General features: G+C 38.3%; 1 protein-coding gene across 4 annotated transcripts; it reads left to right on the plus strand.

Annotated features, from left to right (window-relative positions):
- The first annotated feature begins 861 nt into the window (after nt 1–861).
- Nucleotides 862–27,844, plus strand: PHF6 (PHD finger protein 6). 4 transcript variants are annotated; one of them, XM_074601804.1, is made up of 11 exons: nt 862–1,195; nt 6,221–6,400; nt 6,604–6,705; nt 10,148–10,281; nt 10,600–10,643; nt 19,999–20,165; nt 20,344–20,487; nt 21,716–21,820; nt 22,630–22,763; nt 23,381–23,510; nt 23,803–25,544. In XM_074601804.1, exons 2-10 carry the CDS (start codon nt 6,263–6,265, stop codon nt 23,508–23,510), a joined length of 1,098 nt encoding a protein of 365 aa, XP_074457905.1. In that variant the 5' UTR covers nt 862–1,195; nt 6,221–6,262; the 3' UTR covers nt 23,803–25,544. The 4 variants fall into 4 exon arrangements, with proteins under 4 accessions (XP_074457905.1, XP_074457907.1, XP_074457906.1 ...); XM_074601806.1 differs by having other exon boundaries at nt 884–1,195; nt 20,002–20,165; XM_074601805.1 differs by lacking the exon at nt 23,803–25,544 and adding an exon at nt 26,797–27,844 and having other exon boundaries at nt 1,002–1,195.

Here is a 27,844-nt window from a genome sequence, read left to right on the forward strand (position 1 = left end):
CCTTTCCCACCTCGCTGGTCCATAATCCCTCTGGTTGAGGCCCTCTGCTGCCTCAGCACAACATTTAGCAAAACTGGGCCTTATTTTGGTGGTCCAAAGTCCTGCTCTTATGGCTGTAACCAAGGAGCTATGGCTAGAGTCCTGGTTTCTCTTCCCCTCCCAATGTAAGCCTGAAGACAGCGCGAGCTCTCAGTTGGGCAGCTGAGGGAACCGTGACTCCTCTCACTTCCTCCTCAGACAGGTTGAGACACCGCCACGAGCTGCTGACAGACAGCACAGCCCTCTATGGCCACCTCCACGCTGCCCTAGCCCCGCATTAGCGCAGGGCCTTGGGCTATACCATGCTTTTGACGCCTGGGTGAGGTAACCCAACCTCCCACCACCCTGTAACTCGCTACCACCAGCCGCTGCACTAACACCAACAACGTGTGTACTGGCTTAGCCAGCAAGGCAAGGGCAAGGGCAAGGGCAAGGGCAAGGGCAAGGCTGCCCGCTGGTGTCACATCCATAAGGCTGGACCCGCATCCACAAGGCTTGAGCGACCCAGGCCAGGGCCGCCCCTGAAGCGCTGTGAGAGCCCGCCCTCGGGGCCGCACCGCCCGCGCGCACTGCGCATGCGTCACCACCCCCCCGCGCTTCCGCAGCACTGCCACCCGCCTGCGCGCGCTCTGCGCATGCGCACGCCGCCTGTGGGGGCACTGCGCCTGCGAGGTCCAGGCAGTCAGGCCCCCCCCCCCCCCCCCCCGCCTCCAACGGCTGCGGCTGGCAACTGCGCGTGCGCAGATCTCCCCCCTCCAATTCCGTTTCCCGCCTCCGGACCTCGCGGAGGAGCGAGGGGGGGGGGGGGGGGGGGGAGGGCGCGCGGCGGCGCGCGTGCGCAGGAGAGGCGGCCAGGCTCCGGCCCGCTCCCGCCGCGCCGCCTCGCGCGCCAATCGAGCGCCGCCCCGCAGCGTCGCGCCGTCGCGGCCCGAGCGCGCCGTGCGTGCCGTGCGTGCGTGCGTGCGTCCGCTCGTGCGTGCGTGCGTGCGTGCGTGCTTGCGCTCGGCGGCGGCGGCGGCGGCGGCGGCGCAGCGTCCCCTGCCCCGAATGAAAGGGACGGTCCCGGCGAGCGAGCGGCCGTGAGCGACCGGCGGCGACGGGGGGGTGGGGGTGTGCCCGAGCTGCTCCTCTCCCCGGCGCCCCACCCGCCGCACGGGTGAGTGACTGAGTGACCGACCCAGCGCCCAACCGCCTCGTTGCCCGCCCAACCGCCTCTTTGCCGCGCGCCCGGGGGCAGGCACGGCGCCCCCCGGCCCGCCCGCCCGCAGCCCCCCGCCCGGGGAGCCCGCCGGGCCCTCCCGCCGCCCCGCCGCCGTTCCCCGGGCCTCAGCGAGCCGCCCGCCCCGGGAGGGTCCCGGCACCCAGCGCTGCCGCCTCGGGGGGCGCCCCCGGTGCCGTTACCCGCCCCCCCTTTCCCCTCCCCGCGCCGACGGCAGCCGCTCGCTCCGCCCGCCTCGGCCCGCTCCCTCCTTCCCTGGAGGATCCGCCCCCCCTTGTCTCCGAGTCCCGTTTCCCCCCAAAATTTGGTGAGGAACGCGGGGGGAATCGCCCTCCCCGGGAGCCCCGCGTCCCGCCGAGTCCCCCTCGGTAGGCCCTCCGTCGGGGAGGGGTCAGGCCCCGCCGGTGCTGGTGGCCGAGCCCCTGCGGGGGAGATGGCGGCCGTCCCTCCCCGAGGGGGTGCCGTGCCGTGCCCCATCGGTCCCCCCGGGGAGGCGAGCGGCGGAGGTGCCGGTATCGGCTCATCTCCCGCTCCCCGTGGGTGTGTGTAAACTTTCCTGAAGATCGGTCTGTGCCGCCTGCCAGATCTTCCTAACCGCAGGGTCTTTTTGTGTAATTTTTAGTTACCTGCTTTATTCTTATTGTTTAGACTTTCCAGGGCTGGGCCCCACCCCCCGCCTTTGCCCCCTTTTGGTTTCTTTTTTTTTTAAGGAAGTTGCACAGATAAGTTCCTATCCTACTTTTTATAATGGCTGTAGGATGCTGTGCGACCGTAGCTCTTGGATAAAGATTTCTGTGGGACTTGTGACTTTGGGTTCTCCCCTGTGCACACCTACAGGATACCACCCCTCTCCCTAGCTTCACCCCCTGCCTTCTCCAAAATAATGCCCCCAGATCTACCCTAGAAACTAGAAAGCACTTGATAGTTTCTTGAACAGAGAATCAAGTATCTCTAGTGAGCATCTTGAAAAATTGACGCAAATGTTTTCTGTAGCGTTTTCTGAGAGTCCAAACCACTTCAGCACGTTTAATGAAATTTTACGAAACTCGTATACTTCTCTTGTAGGTTTTCCTTGGTTGTCTGAAGTTTTCTTGACATATAAATTTAAATCCTAAATAATTTTGTGTCATTTTGTAATCATACAGGCCACAGAGCAAAACAAACTGTACATGAGAGGGTGTAGCATGTAGATCACTGTCCTTTGTTGGAAATACAAGTGAGGCCTTAACCCCTATAAACAGGCAGTAGCTCTTGAAACATATTCAGGCAGTAAATAGAAATTGGAATCCAGGTTACTTTCCGTTCTTCAGTGCTGAACAATGTCTCATACACGGAGAGCATTTTTCTTTGCCTGAGAGTCATTGAACTTGCACTTTTCTTTTACATTTGAAAAATCTGTTGTCTAGAAGAACTCGGTAAAACAGTGTGCAAGCCATATGAGTTTGTAAAACATGCTGCTTTAAAGATTAAATAAAAGTGCTATTAGGGGAAGCACCATGTTGAGTACCTTAGTGGACGTTAAGAAACGTGAATGCAAATGAACCCCAATTTTTGAGTGAAAAATCACCGAATGAGTTTCTTCTTTTGTGATTTTAGAATAGATGTAACTTTTTTATTTTTTTGGACCAAGCGTGTGGAAAACGTATCTATATGTAATAATCTATGTTTTGTAGTGCACGTGTTCCGTTTTGGTAGAGATAGTGTATAATCTCATAGTCAGTGATTCCATAGTACATCGCTTTCTGTGATCCAATCTGTAAGACTTTCTCTGACAAAGCTGACAAGCAAGATGCTGTCAACAGTATATTTAAACACTATTTTATAAGTCTTGTTCATTTGTTAGGTTTTTTAATGTGGAAAACAGAAATATCGAGCTGGTTTTAAGTTGCATTATTTTTCTTGTTCCATTGAAAAGTAGCTTGATACTTGGCAAACTGGATTAGTTGCTTTTAGGCAATTTAACTCGAGAGATGAAAGCAGAAAATGAGTGTTTGCATTCAGAATTCCGGGTCTATGGCATAGCTGCATAACTTCGTTCATATTTTTCAGAAAATGGATATTTTTAAATGGACTGAGTAAGACGTGCATTTTGGCACAAAGAAAACTGATCCCCGGGTAGCATTTTTTCACATTTGTGAGAAAGCAAATATAATTTAGGGAGAGGTCTACAGGCGAAATGCTTCTGAAATATTTCTCGGGCTCAGGGTTTCTTCCACAGCCTTTAAAAATGTATAAATAGTGTTAATGCCTAGTGATACAGAAAACATAAATGCAAAGAACGCAGGGGTGGGAAGAAAACTTTTAGATATCCTTGTAAAATGCTTTCAGAGTAATTTAATCTGATGGTGAAAAAAATGTGAGTTTCCTTTCTGGCATACCCTGATGCTTTTTGGTCTGTTGACGTTTCAAGTAATTTTTCAAGTGTTAAATTATTTATGATTGAATAAGTATTTCAAAACATAGTATTTGCTAATTTAATTTTTTTGTTGTTGTTATAACATCAACATCCATGCATCATCAAGTAAATATTGGCATTACTTTTAACTTCACCGTGAGCCTTAAAAAATTAATTATGCAAAAGTACTTCAAGAAGTCAGGTTCTAGTCTTGCTGTCATGACGTGCCTTCTCGTGTCTGTTAGTGCGCTGGAAAGCATAAAGCAGTGGGAAGACTTTTTTATAATCTTGTTTCTTGGAAAGTTACTGTTCCTATAAATTAAAGATGATGAGAGTCAATAAATTTTTATGTGTTCTATAAATTATTTGCATTTTCTAAAATATGAATTTGCTTGTTAAATTGAGGGATAGCTGTTTTTTATAGCAGTAATTCTCATTTTTGCAAGTCAGTAGAACCTATGCAAGTGTTCAAGGAAATACCCGATCTTCCTTTTAAGAACTACTATCATTGCTACCAATATAGTGATAGTATGACCTGAATATAAAATGAAACAGGTAGAACCAAATGAATGTATGTGTGTATCAAAGTATTTATACCAAAGCAGAACTTCTTGCATTTTAAATTATTTTCGTAATATATTTCTAACCCATCACTGTTGTGATTTATGTTGAGCTATTGAATGTGACCTGAAAACAAGAAATCTTTGTGTTATTATTTCCTACTTCTCTTTTTGTAGGTCTTTTTCCTGCTCCCAAATATTTTTAATTTTTTTTAAGTTTAAAAAATTATTAAAAAAAAAAAAAAAAAAGGTGAAAATCTGTGTATCTTTCCTTCAGGACCCATTCCTCCTTTCTACTCAGAAGGGATTACAGAATGGTCTTGTTTTGTTTTTTCTTTAGAAGAATACAGTATAGTAATTCTTTTGTGTTTAACACTTAAGGACTCTCTATTGCCACTGCAAAAGGGTGTGACTAGTTTATCCAGATTGGCACATTTTTTGTGCAAATCAGCAAGATCTGAAATCTATGCATTCTTCTTATGAGTATGCGTCACCGGCTAGTAAACTGCTTTCCAGTTATAAAAGAAAGCAAATGAAGCTGTTGGTAAAGCAGAGGCAATAGATCCAGGACAGACACCTTTTGCTGCAGGAGTTTTGCAGCAAACATTGCAAGTTAAAACTCAGTCCGTGAAAATCTGTCAAAACGGAAGCGTGAGAATCTAAAAAGGTTGTCTTTTAGCAGTAGCGTGTGCTGGCAGGAACTTAATGACATTCCTCTGCTTTCGATGAGAAAAATAGTGAGTGATATTGGTATTATGAGAGTGTGACAGCACTGAGGAGCAGGCAGGTTTGCCTATGCAAATTCCGGCAAACAGTCGTGCATTTTTGTCCCGATCACCATTGTAGCTCAGTCCAGATGTACTGCAACTCCGCTATTCTTATGGATGGATTATTTTTTTCAACAGAAATATCAAACTATGTGGTGGCTTTTCTTATTTAGATGAGTCCAATGCAGACAAAGGCTGAGGAGGATGCTTTTATTGCGGTTGTGGCCAATTCTGACAGCAAGGCTCAGATCTCCAAAGTAAAAAGCTCTGAGCGGGTCTATTTGAAGAGGACAGTATTTTATTTTGTGAGAGATGTAGAAACAAATGGACATGAATTACTTAATACCAGGCCAAGATGCACATATGCTCACTGCATATTTTCACTTTTGAAATCGCAGTGTCTGCCCGATTAGGGGATCCGGACCACAATGTTATATTTTAAAATGTGTTGCTGATACCGCATGAAAAGTTTTTGATTCATTTTGAGTTTAATTTTAAGTTACTTTTCTTAGATGAGAATAGCAGCTCTCGTGTACTTACTGAAAACTAGTGTGGTACTGCTAAATTAAGTGTGGGTCTCGCAAAGGTTTCCATTGCAGCGCCTTAGTCATACCTAGATCCTTCTACAATTTTGTTCCTGGTGCAGTTTGAGTAGCCACAGAGTATCTGTGTGATACCGAAAATGGTAACGTTTTATCTTCTCATCTCTGCCCTCATGAAGGGTACTTACTCATCTGCCACGCTACTTTGTGAGCTTGTACACGCAAAACCTGGTCTGGCTGCTCTGCTGGACTCTTGGGGTTTTTCTTTGCTTCTGTTTCCGAAGAAGTTCAGCAGCGTGAATGTTATTGTATGCACAGGTGGTGCGTTTCCTACAAATTCTTTTGCTGTAATAAATAAGAATGGGATGAAAGAGTTGCAGTAACTTTTCCCCTGACGATTGCTGTACTTCTTGTATTTTCCACTTATTTCTACTTTCCCCGTAAAGTTTTATATTAGTATCTGAAGCTTTATATTAATGTTCAAATGTTTTTGCCTAAAGAACTAATTCTTGCTGATACAATTTAATAAGAAGTTGCTAAAATACTGCCTCTGTGTGTTTATTTGGATATATTGAAGTAAAGAAAAGGGTAGAGAGGGACAGATCACTTTCAAGCAACTAATACTATATTTATAAAACTGTAAGATAAATTGCCTTTTTTTGAAGTTAACATGCTGATTGCACCTTTTTTTCCCGTAGCATTGAGAGGATTGAAGTGGCATTCTAAGGTCATTTAAAATCATGACAAGCTCAGTCGGACAGAAAAAAGTCTCTTCAAGACAAAGGAAGTGTGGTTTTTGTAGATCTAATAAAGATAATGAATGTGGACAATTGTTGATGTCAGAAAACCAGAAGGTGGCAGCACATCACAAATGTATGGTAAGTAACCCATAGGAAAAAGGAAACGAATGTACTCAGCTAGTAACAGACTACAAACAAATGAAAAATTCAACCAGCTGTGGCATGGGCACAAATCCTTAATCACTCTAATTTCAAATTTTTGTGGGTTTCAAATATATAAATGTTCTATATCATTTATACCCTTAAAACTTAAAAAATAAGTTTTGTTTTTATAATTTTAGCTGTTCTCATCTGCACTGGTATCTTCACACACTGATAATGAGAGTCTTGGTGGATTCTCTATTGAAGATATTCAGAAAGAAATAAAGAGAGGCACTAAACTGGTAAGTCTCTATTTTTGGCTCTTGAAAATGGAAGACAATATTTTCTTACCTTTTATAGAGTTTACCATGAAGTTGTTCAGTGTATTATATATTTGGTTGGGTTTTTTTAAAGTGCTACCTTGCGTGAGCTCTAAGGTAATAGGTAACTTATAGAAGAAGATGTTGAAGTAAAATTGGTCTTGGATTTACAAAAAGAAAACCTCAGTAGATATGCTTATACTTATATTGAAATGAAATTGAAATGTCAGTTAACCAACCCTTGAAGTTGGATAAAACGTAGTTTGTTGATTTCAGTCAAGTTCTGCTCTAGTGCAAACATGTTGTTTTAAGAATTGTAGCTTACTCGTGGAATTATTAAAAAATAATTCCAGAATTATTACTTTTACAGTCACTTCTTTCTTATTGGCAAATGTAGATGGTTGTAGGAGGTATGCATTTTTTCCAAGCAAATTTGAATACTTACAGACTATGCCCGTGTTTCTGTTTGATGGACTGCATATAAACAATAGCATTTCCCAAATTTATGTTTCTAATCCAGTAATTTCTATTTAATATTTTCTGTTAGATTTCAGAATGAAACCTACGTTTTAGGGACTTGGCAAGGGTATTATTGTACCTTTACCAGTATTTGGTTTTGCTGCCAAAATCTGGTTGTAACTACCAAAAGTACTTTATTGCTTCTTTTTATATTGATTTAGTAGATGACTGTGAATATAGGCATCTTATGAGGTACGTGGGTACAATAGTGATTACAGCTCTATCGAATTTCGAATTCATGAGAATTAAGCAGCAATGACTTGTTTTTAATACCTGAGAAGCTAATCTCAGAAATTTCTTTTTTTTTTTTTTTTTTTTTTTTTAGAAATAATTGTTTTTCTTTTGGGAAGTGACTAGGACTTTTTCAAAACATTTTTGACAAACGATCAATTTCCTCCTCACATGAAAATTTTTCAGCTTCGTTATTTAAAGCACGCTTACCTCTTTAGCAGTTCTTGGACGACTAAGAGTAGTCTGAAGTATTATTGTAGAGCTACGATTATATAATAATAGGCCAATTTTTCATCCAGTGTTTCATTTGAACCTTTTCCAATGCAGGGAGCTTTACTTGCTCTAATTAGCTAAGCAGAAAGAAATAACTATTCACAAGTCATTTGTGTTGTGATTAAGACTTTCCAAAAAACATGTTAGTAAGTGGAACTACAGATCGCAAAGAAACTTTTTGCTTTTTGGGTTTCTTAAATGTTTCTTGAAGGTTATTTCTTTTTATGTCGTTGGCGATTTCTGTCTTGCTCTGCTTCTGAATGTTTTTATGTTCCTTTACTGATGCCACAGCTGGATATATTCCTGGAGCTCGCTAGCTGTACGTATCAGGCACTACGTTCAGCTTTTTGCAGAAAACCTGGATCTGCTTAACTTAGTAGATTCATAGTCCTGAGATGTTTCCTATTTGGAGAGAATTTACAATAAAATTTTAGATCTTAACTTAAGTGCCTTATCTCTGTCTGTAGCTGTCAGAAAACTACAGCTCTGAATCACCCTCTGGAGGAATCTCTTTTTCTGCCTTGACTTGTACAGGAAGCTTAAAGCTAGATGTTTACAGTCAGCCCACATACCCCTTTCTATGGTCTGCTTTCTGTTCTAGCCTCTTCTTTTATGTGGGAACACATTGAGCAAAAATATCTCAGCGTGGTGCACTGGGCGAAGTAATTATATTGATAGCTTGGACTAAATTTGTCTGCTGATAGAATTTACGCAGCTGCCCTCCTTCAGGAGGTGCTGCTGCTGGCCAGGCATGCACTGAAAACTGAGGCCCGTGGTGTGTAAAGCCTTTCTGGTGATAATATGGTTTAGTTCTGTCTGAGAAAAGTTTGTAGATTGAAATCTTAGTAGGGCAGTCATAAAAACTTATGAATCTAAATATTTGGGAGTGCAAGACGCTGATATTATTATTTCTGTTAGCTGTGCGTAGGAGGATTTTTTTCCAAAGCACTTACCTATTTTGCAGCTTGTCAAACTTCACATATACCTGATATAGCTTGGGAATTAATTAATCCGTTGACAGTGATGATTTGGACAGCAGGAATTGTACCAATGGAATAAATATTTTATTGTTGTTAGGAAACATAGACCAGTAAATCAATTTAAAAATTCCTGCGGTCTGTTTTGTTCATAGAGGTACATCATGGTGTTCGTAAAAAGAAAGTTTTCTTTGAGTCATTTCTGGCTTTCAAAATACTGAAGTACTGACTAAAATTGATTGGATGGATATGATTTCAACCTAGGCTTTTGTAAAGAGCTTTGATCAGCCATTATTATATATTAAACTGTAACGTATAATAAATTTATGAGATAAAATGCTCATACAAATTAGATAACAACCAGGGAACAGCATATAACTATACCCTTTCAGAGCTTGCAGAGGAGTAAATGGAGATGATCCAAGGCTTTGACATTTTTACTGTTCAGTTAACTTTGTTAAAATTGAAAAACAGGATGGTGATACATAACTTTGGTGGTATATTTATTTGACATATTGGAGAGTAACAAGAAGAACTTGACTAAGCTAGTGCAGTGGACGCAAAGTGTATTCCACAAAGATTGGAGTTTAATGGGAAATTCTGAGATTTTGGGGTACTATTATGTCAGTAAAAAAATAATACAGAGAAAAATATTGTGATGCTATCAATCACTTCCTTTTCTAACATATTCTAAGAAGGGCAGCGATCAGTTTAGAAGCATGATGGCTGGTGTATCCTAAGCAATGATGAGTCTAATGTGAGAAGAACTAATTATTGGGAAAGAAGACTAAAGCATCAGGCTCCCATTTAAACCTTTTCTGCAGTAGAAGTATAAAGAGCAAAATTTAGTCTAATTGAAATAAATTCATTCTATTTAACAAATATTTCGGTAAATTCAGTGGTTTGGAAATTACTTTAGGAAAAATATGTATAGAAAAAAGAAGTAAAGTTAGCTGTTGAGACTACGGTAAATTTGCAGGTGATTGGTATTTCTGACTGCAAGATTCATTGCCAAATGGGTGTCTTTTTTTTCTCCTACCTTCATAATGTGATTGGGAATTAAACAGATACAATTCATGATTTTAACTTTTCTGAAATGGTTGGTACAAACGGACTGTCCTCGGGAGTCGGATATTTCGGTGAATAGCTGTGTCACCTTCATCAAACACCTTTCACAGAAGTAAATTGCTTGTTTTCTTCGTTGAATTGATAATCAATGTATGATGGTTATTATACTGTTGCGTAACTGCAACAAGCTGCTTCTTGATTTTAAAATAAATTATGAAAACCACCTGAGAGCAGGAAGACCAATGCCCAGTGCATAACTCCATTTATTTTGTCACCAGGAGTGGTAACTATATTCTTTTTGAACTTGGAAATACTAAGCCAACAGTAACATGAATCGTGCTTCCTTTTCTTTACAGATGTGCTCTTTATGCCATTGTCCTGGAGCGACCATTGGCTGTGATGTGAAAACCTGTCACAAGACATATCACTACTACTGTGCTTTGCATGATAAAGCTCAGATAAGAGAGAAACCCTCACAAGGCATTTACATGTAACTATTATTTATTTGCTATGTTTACTTTTGTATTTATATTTCACATTCTTTGTTTAAAAAAAAAAAAACAGCATCAAAGCAAAACAAAAAAATACCCCACTTTGAAATCTAAACAAGACTGTTGCAAAAAAATCTAATGATGATTGTGGCATTCAAAATAGTGATGTGCTAGAAAAGCATATTTTCACTGCAAGATTTGTATATCAGTGAGTCTTACAAGTGGGAGAAAAATGTACTGGCATTTAAATTTAAAAGATGAGTAAATAATCTGTGAATCGTGACTGACTTGACAGTTTTCAACTACTTTGTTTATAGGATTTTATGTCGAAAACACAAGAAAACTACGCATAACTCTGAAGGTAAAATTAATTATTCAATATAAATTTTTCCCATTGTAGAAAGATACTTGGTTAAATTTAATTTTTCTGGAGAATATAAATGTTTTCAGTAAAAATTAGAACTACATTTTTTGGAGAAACACTGAGTTTGGAAGCCCATCTGATTTCTGTATTTTCTCTAAAAATTATTGGTTGAGGTGGAGAAAAACCCAAGCCATAAATTTTAGGATGTTCGAAGGATTTGATGTTCTGTCAAAACAAAGTTTGGATAGAAGTAATGCATTCCCTTCTGGGAAGAAGCTGCCTTATATTTGTAGTTAAATATTCACATCTAAAATATTATGTCAGGTAACATCTGATTTTTGCTATTGCTAATGTTCCTAAATATTCACTGGTTTTATTTGAACTATTAAGTAGAGTTTAACCCTTCAAATAAGAAGGACCCAATAGTAGAAGAAAAGGTTTGTGATCAGATCATTCGTTGATATATTTCTGAGTCATTTTGATAAACAAAAAAACTCTGTATGGATACATTTATGAAAGCTGTGCGTCTCTGCAGAGATTAGTGAAATGCATGTGGGGTGATATGCCACAAAAGTAGATTAATTGTGTGGTCTGTTAAAATTCCAAACTAGTTGTGCTACTGTGTATTTCTGCGGGGATTTTTTTCTTTTTCCTTTTTCCTACTGTATCTGAATTTGGGTAAGCGAGCAGTTGTTAGTTTACTTTTTGCATTGCTTTCAACTGAGATGTCATCAGATTTAACTAATAAGGAGTATGCGGCTCTTTATTTAGTAAAGATGAAATTTCATAAATTAATTCAGTCTCTTTCTGCCAAATGTATTTTTAAGGTAATATCCTACTTTTTATGCTATGGGTAGTAAATACATTCATGGTAAGGTTTGGATGTTACTTCAATGTTCAGAAAGATATTGAAGGCAGTAGAAAATCCCAAATAAAAATGGGTATTTTTTTTTTTAGTCTATTTAAATAATTATTGTCACGTGCTTTGTATAAAACACTCTCTCTGATTTTGCTCTTACTAGGTTTAAACAGGAAGAGCAATATACGTGTTATATTAATTCCCTAAAGAGACTGGGCCACATTGTCTTGTTGTTTGGCACTTTGTTTCTTTGGTTTGGGGTTTGTTTTGCTCGTTAGCAGAAACTGAATATGAAAGACATCTGAGTCCAGACAGAGATTAATCACTTTAACTGATATTTAAACATAATTTTTTCTACTTATTCACAAATGGCTCAGTGTTTGACATCTATTGAGAAATGCCTCCCAATTCTGCATGGAGCCCAATGCCAATGGGCGACTTTTTCTGCTTGGAATTCCTTGCAGGCTTTTCTTTAAGAGTTTTCAGAAACCATTATCTCCAATTCTACAATCTCATTCTCTAACAGCAAAGGCTTTTAAATTTTATATGGATATATTTGTCTGAGGAGACACGGGAAAAATTACTAGAGGCATAGTGGATTTTTTCTTAAATGTTGATGATGGCAGTTTACTAAAACATTAAACTAGATGCATCCAAAGAGACTCTGGGATTGAGGGTAGGAGAGGGAGGAATAAACAACATCACTCAGAAAAACTGAGGCCAGAGAGCCCAATAGCATCTTACTTAGCATTTAACTCGGCCCACGTTTTTTTTTTTGTTTAAAATATTTAGTTCTGTTATGCTTTACACTTCTAGAAGTATATGCAGCTATACATATACAATTTGTATTCTGGGTTTTGTTCAATATTTGACTGAAATTTTACCAGTGCTCTGGTAGAATATGTTCTCTTTTTAGTCCATGCTATTTAGGGAACTATACCTAGTGAATATTATTACTTACAGTTATGGATTTGATAATGCCAGAAGCTGGGGCTCTTCTTACTCAAAGAAAGTAAAAATACATATTGCATTTGTCTTAGGGAAATGACTTGCAGCATTGTATAGCAACGTTATTTTGCTATGTTGAAAACTAATTACCTTTAGAAGACAGACATAAACAGGGTGGATTTCAGGCTTTAAGGAAGGGACTTTGGAGGGTTTGTTTCTTAACATTTAAGTGCTGAAATTTGTGCAGTGAAACGAGAACTGCAAGATGTTGGATGGTGAGATTAAGCTTTATATATGTATTTTGTTGGCTCTTTCTTGAGGAAAATGTGAATATCAAAGAGGACTTTAAATGTGAAAGAATGGTGGTGTGTGAAACCAGAAAGGGCTTGCAGAGAAGAGTGAACAGACGAGCTAGGCATACTAGATGCTAACGTAGCAGCCTTTTTTTTCTTTCTTGTTTTTGTTTCATTTTTGTGAATCCTTGCTCTCAGCAGTGTTTTCATAACAGAATAGTTAAAGCTTATCTGTGGTTATGTCACTCAATGGAGGTTGCACAGAGGCACTGGAATTATCGGTCCTTTTAATGGAAACTCACTGCTCCTGCTCAGGGATGCTGCTTTGGTTTTTTCCTTGGTCGGTGTAGAACATCTGGGTTTTTTATCCTTTGTTCTCTGTATCCAGATTTAATTGTTGCAATCCAAATATTTTTATTATGTCACTTCTATTAGTGGATGTTGGAAGAGTTTTTAGGAGTGTTTGGGTTGGTGCAGTCCAAAACAGTTTATTTTCTGTAGGCAGAACTGCTGCGTAATAGTGAGATTTTTCCTTCCCTTCCCTAGAAAATGGATGGGTTTTGGGGGCATATCTCTTCAAGTCTGAGATTGGGCTAATGTACCTTTTGTTAGAAATTGTAGTTTAAAAAGAATATCTGTTAACCATTTACTAACAGCTAAAGAAAATTTCTTGAGGCTGCATGGAAATGTGGTTGAAAGACCTACGTTGGAATTAAAGTTACCCAGTTCAAACCTAATAAAAGGACCTCTTAGATGTTATTTATTGCTGTCATGAAGTTCAAGTGGTGCAAGAATTCATCAGACTAAGTATCTCTCTACTCATCAAGACAAAATTAATGAGTGATGGGAGTTCATTTTCCTTTAATTGACAAGAGTTGCTGAACTACTTCCTGTTTTCTTTGAATACAGATATATGAGACATGGCAGCAGAGTATTGTGCTCTTAAATTCATTACCTGTTTCAGCACATTGTTGGGTTTGTCTAATTTATCTGTATGGCCTGGCCTTCAGGTGACCTACAATAGGGAATTTGTATGTCTCCTGTATTTCCTTTGTGTATATATATTTCAGAGCGATTCTTCTGTGCTATTACTGAAAGCTTCACGTCTAGATTTTTGTCCTGCTGGTTACAAATCTAACAAAATGACCTGACCTGAACTTCAAGTAATAGTTTAATTCATAATTTAGGCAAGCCATCTTAAGTTTTCAGTACCTAATAGGTTCCAGGAATTGGTGCCAGTGCTTTCAAACTATCACAGCTGACTATTACTGGAATTACTGTTCAGTTTGATACAATTGCATTTATTCTTTTTGAAGAATAGAGTATTGTTGAACTAAGATTTTGGAACTATTTACTGGAATTTATTCCAATGTACTGGAAATAATTGTTGAAAAATGTAAAATCTGGTATCTTTCAGTTCCCTGCAGGTGGGGCTGCCCTGGCCCCTCTGTTGTATTTAAAACAAATTCAGCTGATCAGGAGTATACTTTAATATAAACTAAGATAAGAACGTAATTTCATTTTTCTGTTACATAGGAGTAAAACAAAGAATAACGAAGACAGCCATGTGATCATCTATTGTTAATGTTTAAAACAGATGCTTGGGAACTGTGGGGTCAGAAAATAAAGTGTCCATAATTCCTATTGTAGCTGTACTCAAAGCCTTGGAGAATTATGTTTCCACAGCAGAAATAAGGACATTCCCTCTCTCAGCATCCTTTTCATGTTATTCTACAGATCAAACATGAAATCTATGCTTCTCGTAGTGCTCAGCAAGTTGAGTCAGGATAATATTTCTCCGTGAGACCTATTTTGGGATGCTGCAGTCTGTATCAAACCGAATACTTTTTCAAAGCACTGTGTAAACCAGAGGCTGGCAGGAAAAACATCCGAAACTTTTTGGCATTATAGTTAGGTAACATCTTGATTCATCTTTGGATTCTTTAATCGGTGTTTGTTCATAGTTGCATTTTGTGTAACGCTATTGACAGCACAGGCTTGCCTAACATTGCATGCCTTAATGCAGCCGGGTATAAAAGTTTCTGTAACGCTGCAGTCGGGTGTCAGCACAGTTCTGCTGGTGGACGGGAACAAATCCTTCCTGGGCTCTGCCCCTCAGCCTTCTCATTGTCTGTCTCGTGGAGAATGCTGCTCTGAACGTGGCATCGAATGTATACGTAGCGTTACGACAAAACTGGTTGCTCCAGGCAGTAAGTCAGCAATCTCCTATGCAGTCCATTACAGACTAGCGAGGGATTCTCCAGAAGAATCACAATGGTGTTTTCTTAGGGAAAAGGAAAAAAATATAAAAGTAATGTGGCAAACGGTTTGTCCTGTCCAAGGAGGTGTCCTGTGGTGTTCATGTTCTAATTCTCCTTCCTCTCTAGGCAAGACGTTATACAACTAGAAACTTGGTCAGCTAACTCATACTTAATGGGTTTATCATACCAGTTTGTCATAAGCTTTCTGATTATGCAGATAAGCTAAGTGTATTGTCTGCCTTCAGTCTTTGCCAACAATTGTTTGCATGTAAAAGTATTTAGACTGTATAGTTATGAAGGACTATTTTATTCATTTTCTATGTTAAATGTACTTCATTAAAGAAATAATCTCACGTTCTTCATAACGTAGCTACTACTCAGTCAAAAACAGCTTTTGGACAAGAGTCATCAGTTCCTTGAGGTATCTGATACTCTTGGAAAACATAGTAGTGACGGGACCTAAGGGGTAATTTAATTTTTTTCCTCTCCACTCTTACTTTCTTCAGTTCAGATATTTCATGTAACTTAGTCTTTTTCCATTAAAAAACAAACAAGCAAACTAAAAATTACATTCAGCATTTTGATTGTTAATTTCACATCATTTGCTGATAAAAGCTACTATTGTTTCATGATAGGTTTACCTTATTCTGTATTTGCTTGCAAGGGCTTTTATGCAAATCTCTGATTCTTATTAATTCTTAAATATGCTTTCCCATTTTTATTATTGACTACTGGGACAATAAGGTTTTCTGGGTTTTTTGACATTTCTTTTCAATTTAAGATAATTATGTTGCCACACATGGATCATTGGGTTTCAGCCATATTTTAAGGACATCTTACTTTAACATGCTAAAGTGCTTTTTTCTTTCTCTGTTATATTCCGTTTCTCTTCTAAAAATGTAGTAAGGTTGATTTTGTTCTTTGTAGTTTTTAGTTTCTCTTTTATCCCAAACACATTGTAAAAATTTAAATACTTATGTGTGATTTCAGATTTACGTAGCAGCATGTCTAAACCACTTCCACCTTCTACATTTTGCCTTCTTTTTATGTACAATCCTACTTGCAAATATATTTTGCCAGTCAGTTTTATTTATTATCTTCCTCACACAGACTTAGCCCCCTTTGCTTCTGGCTCACTTAGTCCATTGTTTAAGGTAATGTAGGAGGTGGATACAGAGAGCAGTAGTGGCCTTTATTGTACACATCCTCTTTTTATTTGTTCTTTCACAACCTTTAAATCACTTAGTTCTTTTATTACTTTGCTTTAACCTAGCTTTTGGAGAAGGGTGATTCCCTGTATATTTCAAGCTGATGCAATATAGAATAGAACAGTGATATCTCAGCCTCTTCTCTGCCAAGCCTTATTTTAAACAGCCAAACATCTCGATCCTTTTCCTTCTGGTCGTGATCAAAGGAGAATTTTTAGATTTCTCTCTAAAGCTGAGTCTCCCTGTTAACAGCTTATGTAATACAGCATTTTGCCAGTCTTCTTTTTGTGGTACTTTGTACTGCTCAGGGATTTCTAAAATGCAAATTTGGGGCTTGTTGCTGCTCATCTTCCCGCTCATCTGAATTTACAATATCATGTTCATAGGTGCTTTTTAAAATGTAGAATGTTTCCTCTTGATTTCTATCCCCACCCCTCCTTCTCACACCATGTTGCGTATTAAGCTCGTTTTTTCAGATACAGCATTTAGAGCCTTCTGAAGAAAGCTCATAAGATACCTCCTTTGAAGACTTTAGACAAAGTTATGTTGAGAATATTGTGGTGCTTCTAACGATCGATGCAGTAATGGGGTATGGGATGGGGGGCAGTTGAAGAATATGTAGGGAATCTCAGGGGATTCAGTGTAGGGGTGATATCCATGATAAAACGTCATCTGGTCAGGGAGGAGTTGAACAACTTTTTGTGTTTTCCTTAGTTCAAGCTGACATGAGAAGTTGGAAACACCCAACCATCAGATGCCAGGGAAACAGGGTAAGCTGGCAGTGGGCTCGAGGGGAGGGATAGGGCACAAACCAAATTGTATATTAAACAGTAAAGACCATCCAGGGCAGGTGTATTTTAAAGCTGGTTACAATCTCTCTCTTCCTATACTGTTACGCTAGTTCATAGTGCTGTTAAAAATGAGCGAAACTTTCTTGTTTTGAGGTATCAATCTTGCAGACAGATGTGGTAGAGCAGATCCTCGCATCTCGGTGGTATTAATCTCTAGGTCCATGTCACTTGGAGGACATCTAAATCTGCAAGGAATTTTATTTTGATGAAGGAGTCAGGTAGCGTCTAGATTTCAATGAACTACTAGTTTTGAGCACAGAAAAGGGGGGTTCCTTTGAGGAAAGCTGTGCAATCTTGGTATTTTTTATCTTACACTGAAACCATCTTTTAAAAATATAGCATTTTTACTTTTCAAATCTTAAATATTCTAATAGTTGTAGACTAAAAAAATAACACTTTAGAACTAGGCTGTGACATTTCTTACAAAAAGTTGGTTTTCATAATGTGCGCTTGGGTTTTAGCAATTATGATTCACTTCCAGTTTTGAAAGTGTGACTGTAAAGAGCTCAGGATCTGTTTTAATGTTATTTAGAAAATAAGGATGGACTAAAGGTGGAAAGCATTATGGTTGACAGAACCGATAAAAACTTTGGAAAAAATAAGGAATGTTGGTGAATGGACTACGTTTTGCTTCATCAGATACAGTAGGGAAATCTGTGGAATGGTTTTGAAAGAAATATTTTTAACTTCTTAGTGATGTTATTTAAAGGGTCACGAATTCAATAGTCACATTTTTGTAAGATTTTTTTCTAGAATAACCATCTCTGATTTCTGTAAATGTAAAAGTAGAGACAAAGATTCACAAATGTCTTTTAATAATTTGGTGGAGAGTTCATATGATGAGGGATAAGATGAAAGAGAATTCTTTTCTTTGAAATAAGTTTTCGGTTGTAATAAAATTTGCTATGTGCAACCTGAGAGGTATGATAACCTAAATTGCATAATCTTGCTTGGGGAATTCAGCAAGTAATCATAAATGAAAAATAACGTTAGACAGTAAATTCTGAGAAGAAAATGTAAAACGTATTGTTTCATTAGATAATCCATGTCATCCTGTATGTTCTTATATTTTTTCGAAGTGAATTAAATGGTGCTTTTTTCATCTAATAACAAAAGGGTAGTATATATATTAAACCATAGGAATGTTGTGGTAAATAGACTGACGTATTTCAGTAGCAATTTGGGAATATCTGTATATAACTGAATAATCTCTCAGTTAAAGCCAAAATAATTTGCAGATTTGTATTAATCTATTCTCAATTTTTTGCCTCTTTCTATCTGTACAACAGAGTAAAGCTTTGGGGGAATTATGTTTCAGTATAACCTGTTGGTGCTGCATTTGGATTAGTTTTCTGTCCTTCATTAATAAATGTGCAAGAAGCTGTAGCGTTCTCGGGGATTAGTGCCAGAGACGATAGACCTTAATAGGATACACTTGTGCGCAAGGCTTCGGGCCAGGAGTCGAGTTATCTCCTGCTCCAAGTTGGTGGCTGTAGAATATGTTCAAGTCTTTGACTTCAAACTCTTGCGCAGTTGAGTCGCTGTTGATCATGAGATAGAAACGTGATTCGATTTTTATGTGAAAATAGATAAGAAAGGTGAGTTCTGGCAGAGCAGCATTTAGTCGCAAAGTAAGATGTCCTCTCTGGCTAGCGAGACCACGATATAATGGCGATAAGTGCCATAGCAATGCTTAAATAACAATAATAATTATACCACAGCGGTTAAGTGTCCCATTAATGTATAAAGTAGATGTTCTGAATCTTCTGATTAAGATTTCCTTCCGTTTGGGGGCTCGTAGTGATGTTTGTGGTTTGGATTTTGAGAAGCAGGTTCTTCAGTGGTGTGCATGTGTGTGTTTGTTTAAGCAAGTCTGCTGAAACGTCTTTGCCATTTGGGCAGGGGTGGCTGTTACATATTAAAAGTAAAAAGAAAGACGTTCCTGTGAGCAGCTGATGGTGAGGAAAGTTGTTAGTGACTGAACAGAGCCGGTTAGTCAGTATCAAATAGAATTTAAGATCGCTTCCAATACGATCTAGTTGAGTTTGCAGAATTGATCCATATTAATTGCAGAGCTTTGAGCAATCAAAAGGAGACTCTGCTAGAATACGGGACTGCAGTTCTACGTAGCGTTCACCACCTGAGCTGACACTTTCGCGGGAACTTGTCAGACCTCTTTGGTATATCTGTATTAAAAAGATACATTCTTATATTCCTAATGGTCTATAAATACTTTTTCTGGGATATTATCAGTGTGGGTGGTTTTCTGTAAACTGGCAGCCTTTTTTAGCTGTAGATGTAAAAATATACTGTGGCTAAAATGAAATTTTAGGTTTGTTTCATAGAGGCAAAATACATTTCAGTTTTAAAACTTGATGTTAATGTTATAGGCAAAATGGGTGAATTTTTTTTCTTCAGTCAAAAGGCATTGATTAATAAAGCAAGGAGAGGTGTTATTTAGAAACACTGGCATAAATCAAGGACAATTTACATTGGAGTTATGCATCTTAAAAAAAAATTTAAAAAAATTAAAAGCTTATTTCATGGTTGAAAACACTTTCTGGTTTCAGTGTAGTTTAAATGAGTCTTATTTTCCGTGGAGGTGAATATATGTATCTGAGGAGACATTTTGGGTCTGAAAGTAGAAGTTGTAAGAAATGCTAAACCTTCTTCATATATTATATTATAAAGATGCAAAGCTGTGTGATATGTATAAAGAAGTAAATAATGTTTTCAGGATCTGCAGTTGCATGTTTGTAATAAATGGGGGAAAGCTGCTATTTTTATTTCTGACCAAAATACAGAGAATACAGGTTATGTTTTTTCTTGTCTGGTTTGGGGGTTTTTTGTTGGGTTTTTTTTTTGGTTGGTTGGTTTGTTTTGCCTAAAATTTTTGAGAATGTTATTTGATGATGTTTTCTAACTTCTAAAGCAGATTTAGAAGAAAGTATCAATGAACACGAGTTGGAGCCTTCACCTCCCAAAGGAAAAAGGAGGGGTCGTAAGGGAAAGCCGAGAAAAACAAATCTAAAGGGGCAATCAGAAGACACTAGATCTACGTCCTCACATGGCACAGATGAAATAGAAAGCAGTTCCTATGTAAGCAGTAAATATGCTAAACTTCTTAGAAGACAGAATTGCATATTTCTTCTCTGCAAATATCATTTTTATTAAAATTTGCATTTGTCTGAGCCTCCAGCTGGTGGCCACAGGCTTTTAAAATTACAACCTTATTTGTGACCCAGCAGTATATTTTAGTAAAATGTTTTTCTTTCAGAGAGACAGGTCTCCCCACAGAAGCAGCCCCAGTGATACAAAACCTAAATGTGGATTCTGTCATGCAGGTGAAGAAGAAAATGAAGCTAGAGGAAAGCTTCATATATTTAATGCCAAAAAGGCTGCAGCACACTATAAGTGCATGGTGAGTAACAGTGGTGTTGTTAGCCAGTCTATTGTGTGAATTTTGTCTGAATTGCTTATTTTAGATTTTAATACAGTACCCTCACATGTAATTATGCATGAGTATTGTCTGTGTGCTGATGATCTCTTTAAGCGCTGAAGTGTTGCAAAGTGAGCAATTCGTTTATTTTCACTGCGGGCAATATGGATAAAAGTTGGCTACGTGCTAAGAGACGGAATTAGCTCAGGGAGACTCTTTAGCTTATTAAAAATGCTCCCTTAGCGTCTAAATGCATACACAATATTTAAAAAGGAAAACAGGAAACAGTTTTAAGGAAAAGAATCCACTCCAAAAATAAAATACCTTTACTCCACAGACATTCAGACAAAATCTGGGAAGAATCCATGCACTTCATTAGTTTTCTGAGCAGTGGGTTCGGGCTGTGTGACTCGTAGAGTGGGATATGGAAGGTCTAGAAAACCCTTGCCTTTAGATGATCACATTTACAGAACCATCTGCCTGAAAAGAATCTGCTCGTTTCAATGAACATGAGCAGATAGCGCTATCTTTCATGTAACTCGTTCTGTGACTGAGGTAGGGCTTTGAGTAACAAACCTCAGTGGTTCCTGTTGTACCTCAAAATGAATAAATAGTCCAGGTAATCTGTGGAGTATTAATTGTTTTTCTATACCTAGCCTCGCTAAACGGAGAGCTGGTGTGTGCCAGCAGCCTTGAGTCTTAGTCTACTCTTCAGTACTTTGCGTACCCGAGCTTGAATTTTAAAACAGTTTAAACTGAATATACCAGGATGATGATGGTAGGGATGGTGTTTATGTGCTCTGTTGATAATCCCTCAGGGCTTTTCAGGTATGTCGACATCAGCTGAATTGTATATATGTCACAGGGAAGGAAATGGAATATTCGTAAAAAGTTCAGTGGTGTAATTGGTAATATTCCCCATTTATTACTCTGTGCTTTCATCATGTCATATTTCTTGTCTACTCCTTTGTCATTTAAAATACATTTCTCCAAGGCAACAGGTGTAATAAAGCAGTCAGGTGGGTATCAGAAGGAATACTCACCATACTAACTACTCATTTAGGATGTTGGGTTTTTCCTAGTTTGTTGGCAGAGCACATGCTGTCTGAGATCGCAGAAGGGGATGTTCAATGCTCAGATATTCCTGCACATAAAAAAAGTTCTAATCATGTTGGTGACCTGAAATTCTTTTGACTTGCTTGTTTTACAGTTGTTCTCTTCTGGCACTGTCCAGCTAACAACAACTTCAAGGGCAGAGTTTGGTGATTTTGATATCAAAACTGTACTTCAAGAAATCAAGAGAGGAAAAAGAATGGTATGTATCTGCAGAATGCGATGAACGTGTCACTGATTCTACTAAGGTGTATATAGCTCTGCCTCCTTCCTTTTGTGAAAAAAGCTTTTCCATCTGCTTCTAAAACCAAAATTTGAATGTATTGTTACTTTTGGGACAGGTAGCGGGCTAGAAATCACCTTAAAATTAATGGAGTTTGGGCATGTGGTATTTAGTGTTCTTTATGACAGTGTACATAGTAAATTATTGTTAACCTTCCTGTAACAGCTTTGGATCCTGTGTTACTAAAAGCACAAAGTGTAAAACTACAAATAAACTTAGAGAATATGTTCTTGCAGAGACGGGTTTCCAACTATTTTGGTGTTTTAATATGAAAACATATTAAGGCCTCAGAGGTGGGGATGTTGGTAAAACGTCACATTGTATTTTATTAAAATTCAGGATGTTTTTAAAGTGGTAAGAAATTTGGAGGGGCAGAGAAAACAAACAACTTACAATATTGTTCCCTGAAAAATAATCATTTAAAATTCTTTATATATTAACATACTAACTTCAGTGGCAATACAGTGATCTTGGAAATGCAGTAATACGTGCAATCATGTTGCAATAGTCAATGCAATGGACAGGTAAATCCTAGTGTTCATATTTTAATAGGTTAGTATTATATAGTTTCTGTTTTACAGTATCTTTGATTAACTTTTCATTGGAAGGATGATCTGCCAGAGAAATTACTCTGTTCCGAAATGATAGCTATAAATATGAGGAACGCTAAACTGAATACTAAGAGGCAAGAGACTGAACAGTGCCCTTCTCTTCTTTCCCCTGCCCAGAAATGCACGCTTTGCAGCCAGCCTGGTGCTACTATCGGGTGTGAAATTAAAGCCTGCATAAAAACATACCATTACCACTGTGGAGTAGAAGACAAAGCTAAATACATTGAGAATATGTCACGAGGAATTTATAAGTAAGGACCTATGTAATTCTTGAATCTATTATGAGAGTGAAGATATTTCATGGCACTTTTTCTGCCTAACTTGACTAGTCAAGTATGTTATTAAAAAAGAGACTATTATTTATTTTAAATGTTATTTTTAAGTAGTTGTTGACTTTGCAAAATATTTCAGTTACTCTGCTAACTTAAGATTTATCGAGTAGTGTTGTAATAAGAGAAATGAGAAAATTAATTGACCTATGTTATCTTTTCCTCCTCGATTAATTGTAATTTATATTGAGGAAATCCTGGATAATATGTTTTGTAGCTTATTTTCACGTTTTTTGGACCCTGTAACATTCCATGTTTGCTTGCTGAACGTTGAGTTGCCAGTGTGGCTGTGCCCACAAGAGGGCATTCTCTGAGCAGTGTAGTAGCAGTTCCTGGAAACTAGAATTGATCCAAGTTTTGTTGCCTGGTCTTCAACCTTGTTTTATTTCTCAGTTTTACTGATGCCTGACTGAAAACCATGAATGAGTTAAAAGAGGTAGCAATTGACTTGTAGCACTTCTCAAAACTAATTGAGAGGAGGGTCTGGTTCTGATAGATATTTTCAGTAAAAGTCCTCACTCTTTCTTTTATTGTGCTAGACTCTATTGTAAAAACCATAGTGGAAATGATGAAAGAGATGAAGAGGATGAAGAAAGAGAAAGCAAAAGCCGTGGCAAATCAGGCACTGACCATAATGACATTCCTCAGCAGCAGCTCAATGGAAACTAGGTATGGAAGTTACTCCTGACAGATCTGTTACCGAGACTGAAACGCAATATACATTTAATGTAGTTTATTGCAGTGAAGTATTTAAATCTAGTGTATGCAGATAAGTACTTTTTATTGGCATACTGTAGAAAAATGGGGAGGAATTGTTGTTTTTTAAATCCAGCTGACTTTGTAACAGTGTAAGAAGGGAGGCCCTCGTTTCTATCGCTAAATATAGATGTAATGTCAGAGCTGCTAAATGCTTTCCTGTATGATTTTAAATTTACTATTGTTTTCATCGTTTTTTAAACAGGTTCAAGGGACAGAGTTATAGAAGTGGGAATGGCTAAGACATCATAACTACTAATTCTTTTAAATTGTTTTCTAAAATCAGAAAAGGGCTAGTAAGTCTTTACTGCCCGACTCTGTTAGAAATTTCATTGAACTGCCTGAAACGTTCATGTGTGTGAGCCTTCAGTAAGTGGCAGAGTTTTACATGTCAATATTATGTAGTTTGTAGTCTGCAGTGTCTGGAAAAAATGAAACACTATATAAATGATATGTAATATGTACAGTGTCAAAAGTTAAGGCAGACATTGAAATGAAGTAAGATCTATATTTCTGGACTGAATAAAAACCTTAAGATTTGGAATGTGTAAGTTGTTTAGTGGATTCATGCAACGAGGGAAAGGTCTTAGCTAGTTTAATTAACAACATGGACAAGTTCGTGGTGGCAACAAGCTGGTACTTTGTGAATTTTGCATTTTCTTCATACACAAGTTACGGAGGCTATACATGGGAAAGCCGCTCTCTGTTTTTTGCTTGCAAAGCACACAGTAGAAAAGGACTCAGTGTACACCGAAGCACGCTTGAACATTTCAGGTTGTTCCTGTTGTGATTGCTCATTCCGCCCAGCATTGTTTGCGGGAGATTGACTTGAGCAGCTGTTGGTTCTGAGCTGTGAGCTTTAGAACTCATGCCAAAGGGCTGTAGTTCATTCTTTCCCCGAGGACCCACCTCTTTCTGTGTCCCTGATTTACAAAGAACACTTCACTAAGTGTGATTAAAACCTTACCCTACAAATGTTTGGACTCTGCAGCCCAATCTCTTTTACTTCAGAGAGTTACAACTCTTCACTCACTATGGAATTTAGCCACCATATCTGACGTCCATACCTCAAGTGTTCCGTCGTGTGTGGAACACTTCATCTTTTGTCCAGAATATGCATAAAGGTCCCATATTCTGCAAGAAGAAAGAGGAAACAACCTGTTTTGCTAGATTGGTATTTATTTTTTAGTCTTATGACCACTATATGAGAAACTCTGCTTATCATCCTTATTGTTTTAGCGATTATTTTTTTTCCTCTTTCTGTCAAGTCAGCAATCACGTCATGGAATTCTACTTGCTAGAGTCCAATGTTCCTTTAGGGAATAATCGGATCTAGGCTATACCAAACCTAACAGCTCAGTCCTCTGACTGCTTTCAAAACGCCTTGTTGTTTCTAATGGCTACTAGCTTCTTCAATTGGTCTGTTAAAGCACATTCTCAGACTTACTTAAATAAAACCAAAAAGCTGAATCTAGTCCATATGTTTGTTGCTATCGCATCACTTTATTGTTTGTTTAGGGGTTTGACTTGTTTCACTCTGAATTCCCAACAAAACTTCTGGATTTGAAGGAAGGAAACAAGCAAAATACACTGATTTGACTATAAACTGCTACAGTTCTTCTGTGATTGGTATTGCAAAAACAGTTCATTTGTAACATGAGTTTCTGTAGCATTTTTTACTTGTATTTTTAAGAGATTTAATGTGTGTCATTTGTCTTCTTATGCATTCCCTTAATGTCTTGAGGGACTCAATTACTGTATATTGGAGTTTCTAACATTTTACCTGTTAGAACTCAATCAATTCTGTTTGCTTTCCTGGAGAATAATGCCGTTTTGGAAAGAAATATTGCTGTGTACAGAACATATTCAGTTACTGCTCTAAACATGATGCCATTGATCATTTTTATTTTGTATTTGTAACTTTCAAAATTAAAAGCGTGACTTGAATTGCAATGACAGATCGGTTATTGAAATTGTCTATCAAGGTGTTTTGTTTCTCCTAGAATATGAACATTTTTCAGCCACTCAGAACAGTTTTAGGATGCAAAACGACATCCTTCGATGTTTAAATGACTTCTAGATTTGTGCCTCAGACATGGCCCTCCCATGGAAGAAAGGCACTTTGTTTGCAGCTACTGTATTTTAACTAAGGTTGCATGGGGTAGATCTGCCAGCATACTGATTGTATTTGAGACTGAGCTCTAATTCATAGTGTGTCAGTTGCTTAGTATAATATTCAGTCCAACGATTCATCTGTTAGGAAATAAATTACCCCATTCCATGCCTCGAAGAACCACAGCAGCACTTTACCTTCGGGTAGCAGAAAAGTAAGTGGCTGGTTTACCTGTTACCTCTCTGTGCTGAGGTGGCCTGACTACGCTGCCATTAATTCAGAATTCATGGAAACAAAGTCAAAAGCAAAAATCTTTTCTTACGAGCCTCAAATTTGTCATAACTGACTTCAACTCATGTATGCTGGGTAAAAGTGCCTTACAATGTAAAAATTGTATTTATATGTTCCCAAGTAGCATCACCTGCTGGGGAGTAATTCTGTTGTGGTGTTAATATTTAGAAGAAATGTACCTCAGCAGTGTATTTACTGTACATCTCTTACATCCTTAATTGTAGTTTTAAAAAGCATGACGATGTATGATACTATACAACATTTACATCATTTTTTTAAAGACAAAATACTGCCATTACTGTCTTTTTATGTGTATTTTAGCTTGGAATTTCAGACAGTCTGAATATTTTTTATTTTTTTTTTTTTTTTTTTTTTGGTAAAGCAATGTAATCTTTGCAAGCATATACTGAAGATTATTCTGGAGCATCTACTGCCTTCCCAGAAATGTTAGAAGTAATGAAAGTGCTCTATAGGTGAAATAGGTATGTTTAAACTAGCTAGTTAAATTAATGCAGTCTATTTGTTACTGAGGGGTTTGGTTTTTTTTAATAGGCACCTTCTGCTTTCATCTCACAATCAGAGAACTCATGAATTTAACAAAACTTGTCTTATGAAACTGGTTTCACTTTATTTAAAATTTTTTTTTTTTTGTCCTTTGGGCATTTCTTTTGCTCGCAAGAGTAATGTGTGCTGTTTGAGGCGCCTGGAACCCTCTGAGAAGGGAGGTTTCTCCCCACCTCAATGTATCCCTGTATTAACAGACCTCCCCAACTCACTGTATCTCTATATTAACAGATCTGCGATTGTGCTAGACCAAGAAAGGACTGTACCAAGGAAGGACAGGCATCAGAAGGATATTGTTCAAATAACTTGAGGATACAGCTGGTGTAATGCCAGAGTCTCGAGGCGTGATCAAACACTCTAGCAGTAAGCTGTGCTATCACTCCGTTTCAAGGAAGGGTGAAAGGCCGGTGCAGTGCCAGCGTCAGTGCAGCTAGCTAGGATGAAACAGATTAGGTAGGTGAGCAAAAGGTCTACTCCTTCACCAGGTGTTGATCCACAGGAGGTTCTGGGATAAGGCTCTAGTAGGAGTTACACCTACACTCCCCACAGTCTGATCTTTTACGTACAAAGAGCTGTGCTGATCTAGAATGTATGGTTATACTGAATCTGTCCCTAAAATGTCATGGAAAGGAAGAGAGCTTGCTGTGTACCGCTGCCTATATGAAAAATAACTTTGTGCTAAGCCAGAGTGAAAGATGAAGAGGTGATAATCTATTTGAAGTATCAGACTTCTCTGGCAGCTGATAATCAGTGCGTTCCAAAAATATTAATATGCTGCATCAGATTGACAAGAAAATTAATCCTCATTAGATGAAATTAATCTTAAGAGAACTGAAAGTACTTTATAGCAAATAGTAACTCTTCTTCCATGTCACCTGAAAGAGATTCCACTGTGTTAGTGATGGAGGTTAAAAAACAGAACACAGCTCTTGATTCCTATACTTGTCGAAGCATTTTCTATATATGCATATGTATGCACATTCATTAGTCAACAGTGACATCTCAACCCTTAAAGGATCCTGGAGAACTGTTGCTTGTCAAAAAGCACTCAGGTTAGGCTAACGTTTGCAGCTTTTGCTCTAGCATACATTTACATTAGGTGTAAAGACAAGGAATGTATGGAAGAGGGTAAATGCATTCCTATCTACAATGTTATGTATATTTTGTTCCTGTTATATTGGCTTTACTTCCAAAGTTGTAGTTTGCAGTATTAGTTTCTTTTTATTGGTATCCTTGCATATATATATTCAATAAATGAGTTATGAATTTCATATTTGCA

The sequence above is a fragment of the Larus michahellis genome, chromosome 9, assembly GCF_964199755.1.
Source record: "Larus michahellis chromosome 9, bLarMic1.1, whole genome shotgun sequence".
Taxonomy (NCBI): Eukaryota; Metazoa; Chordata; class Aves; order Charadriiformes; family Laridae; genus Larus; species Larus michahellis.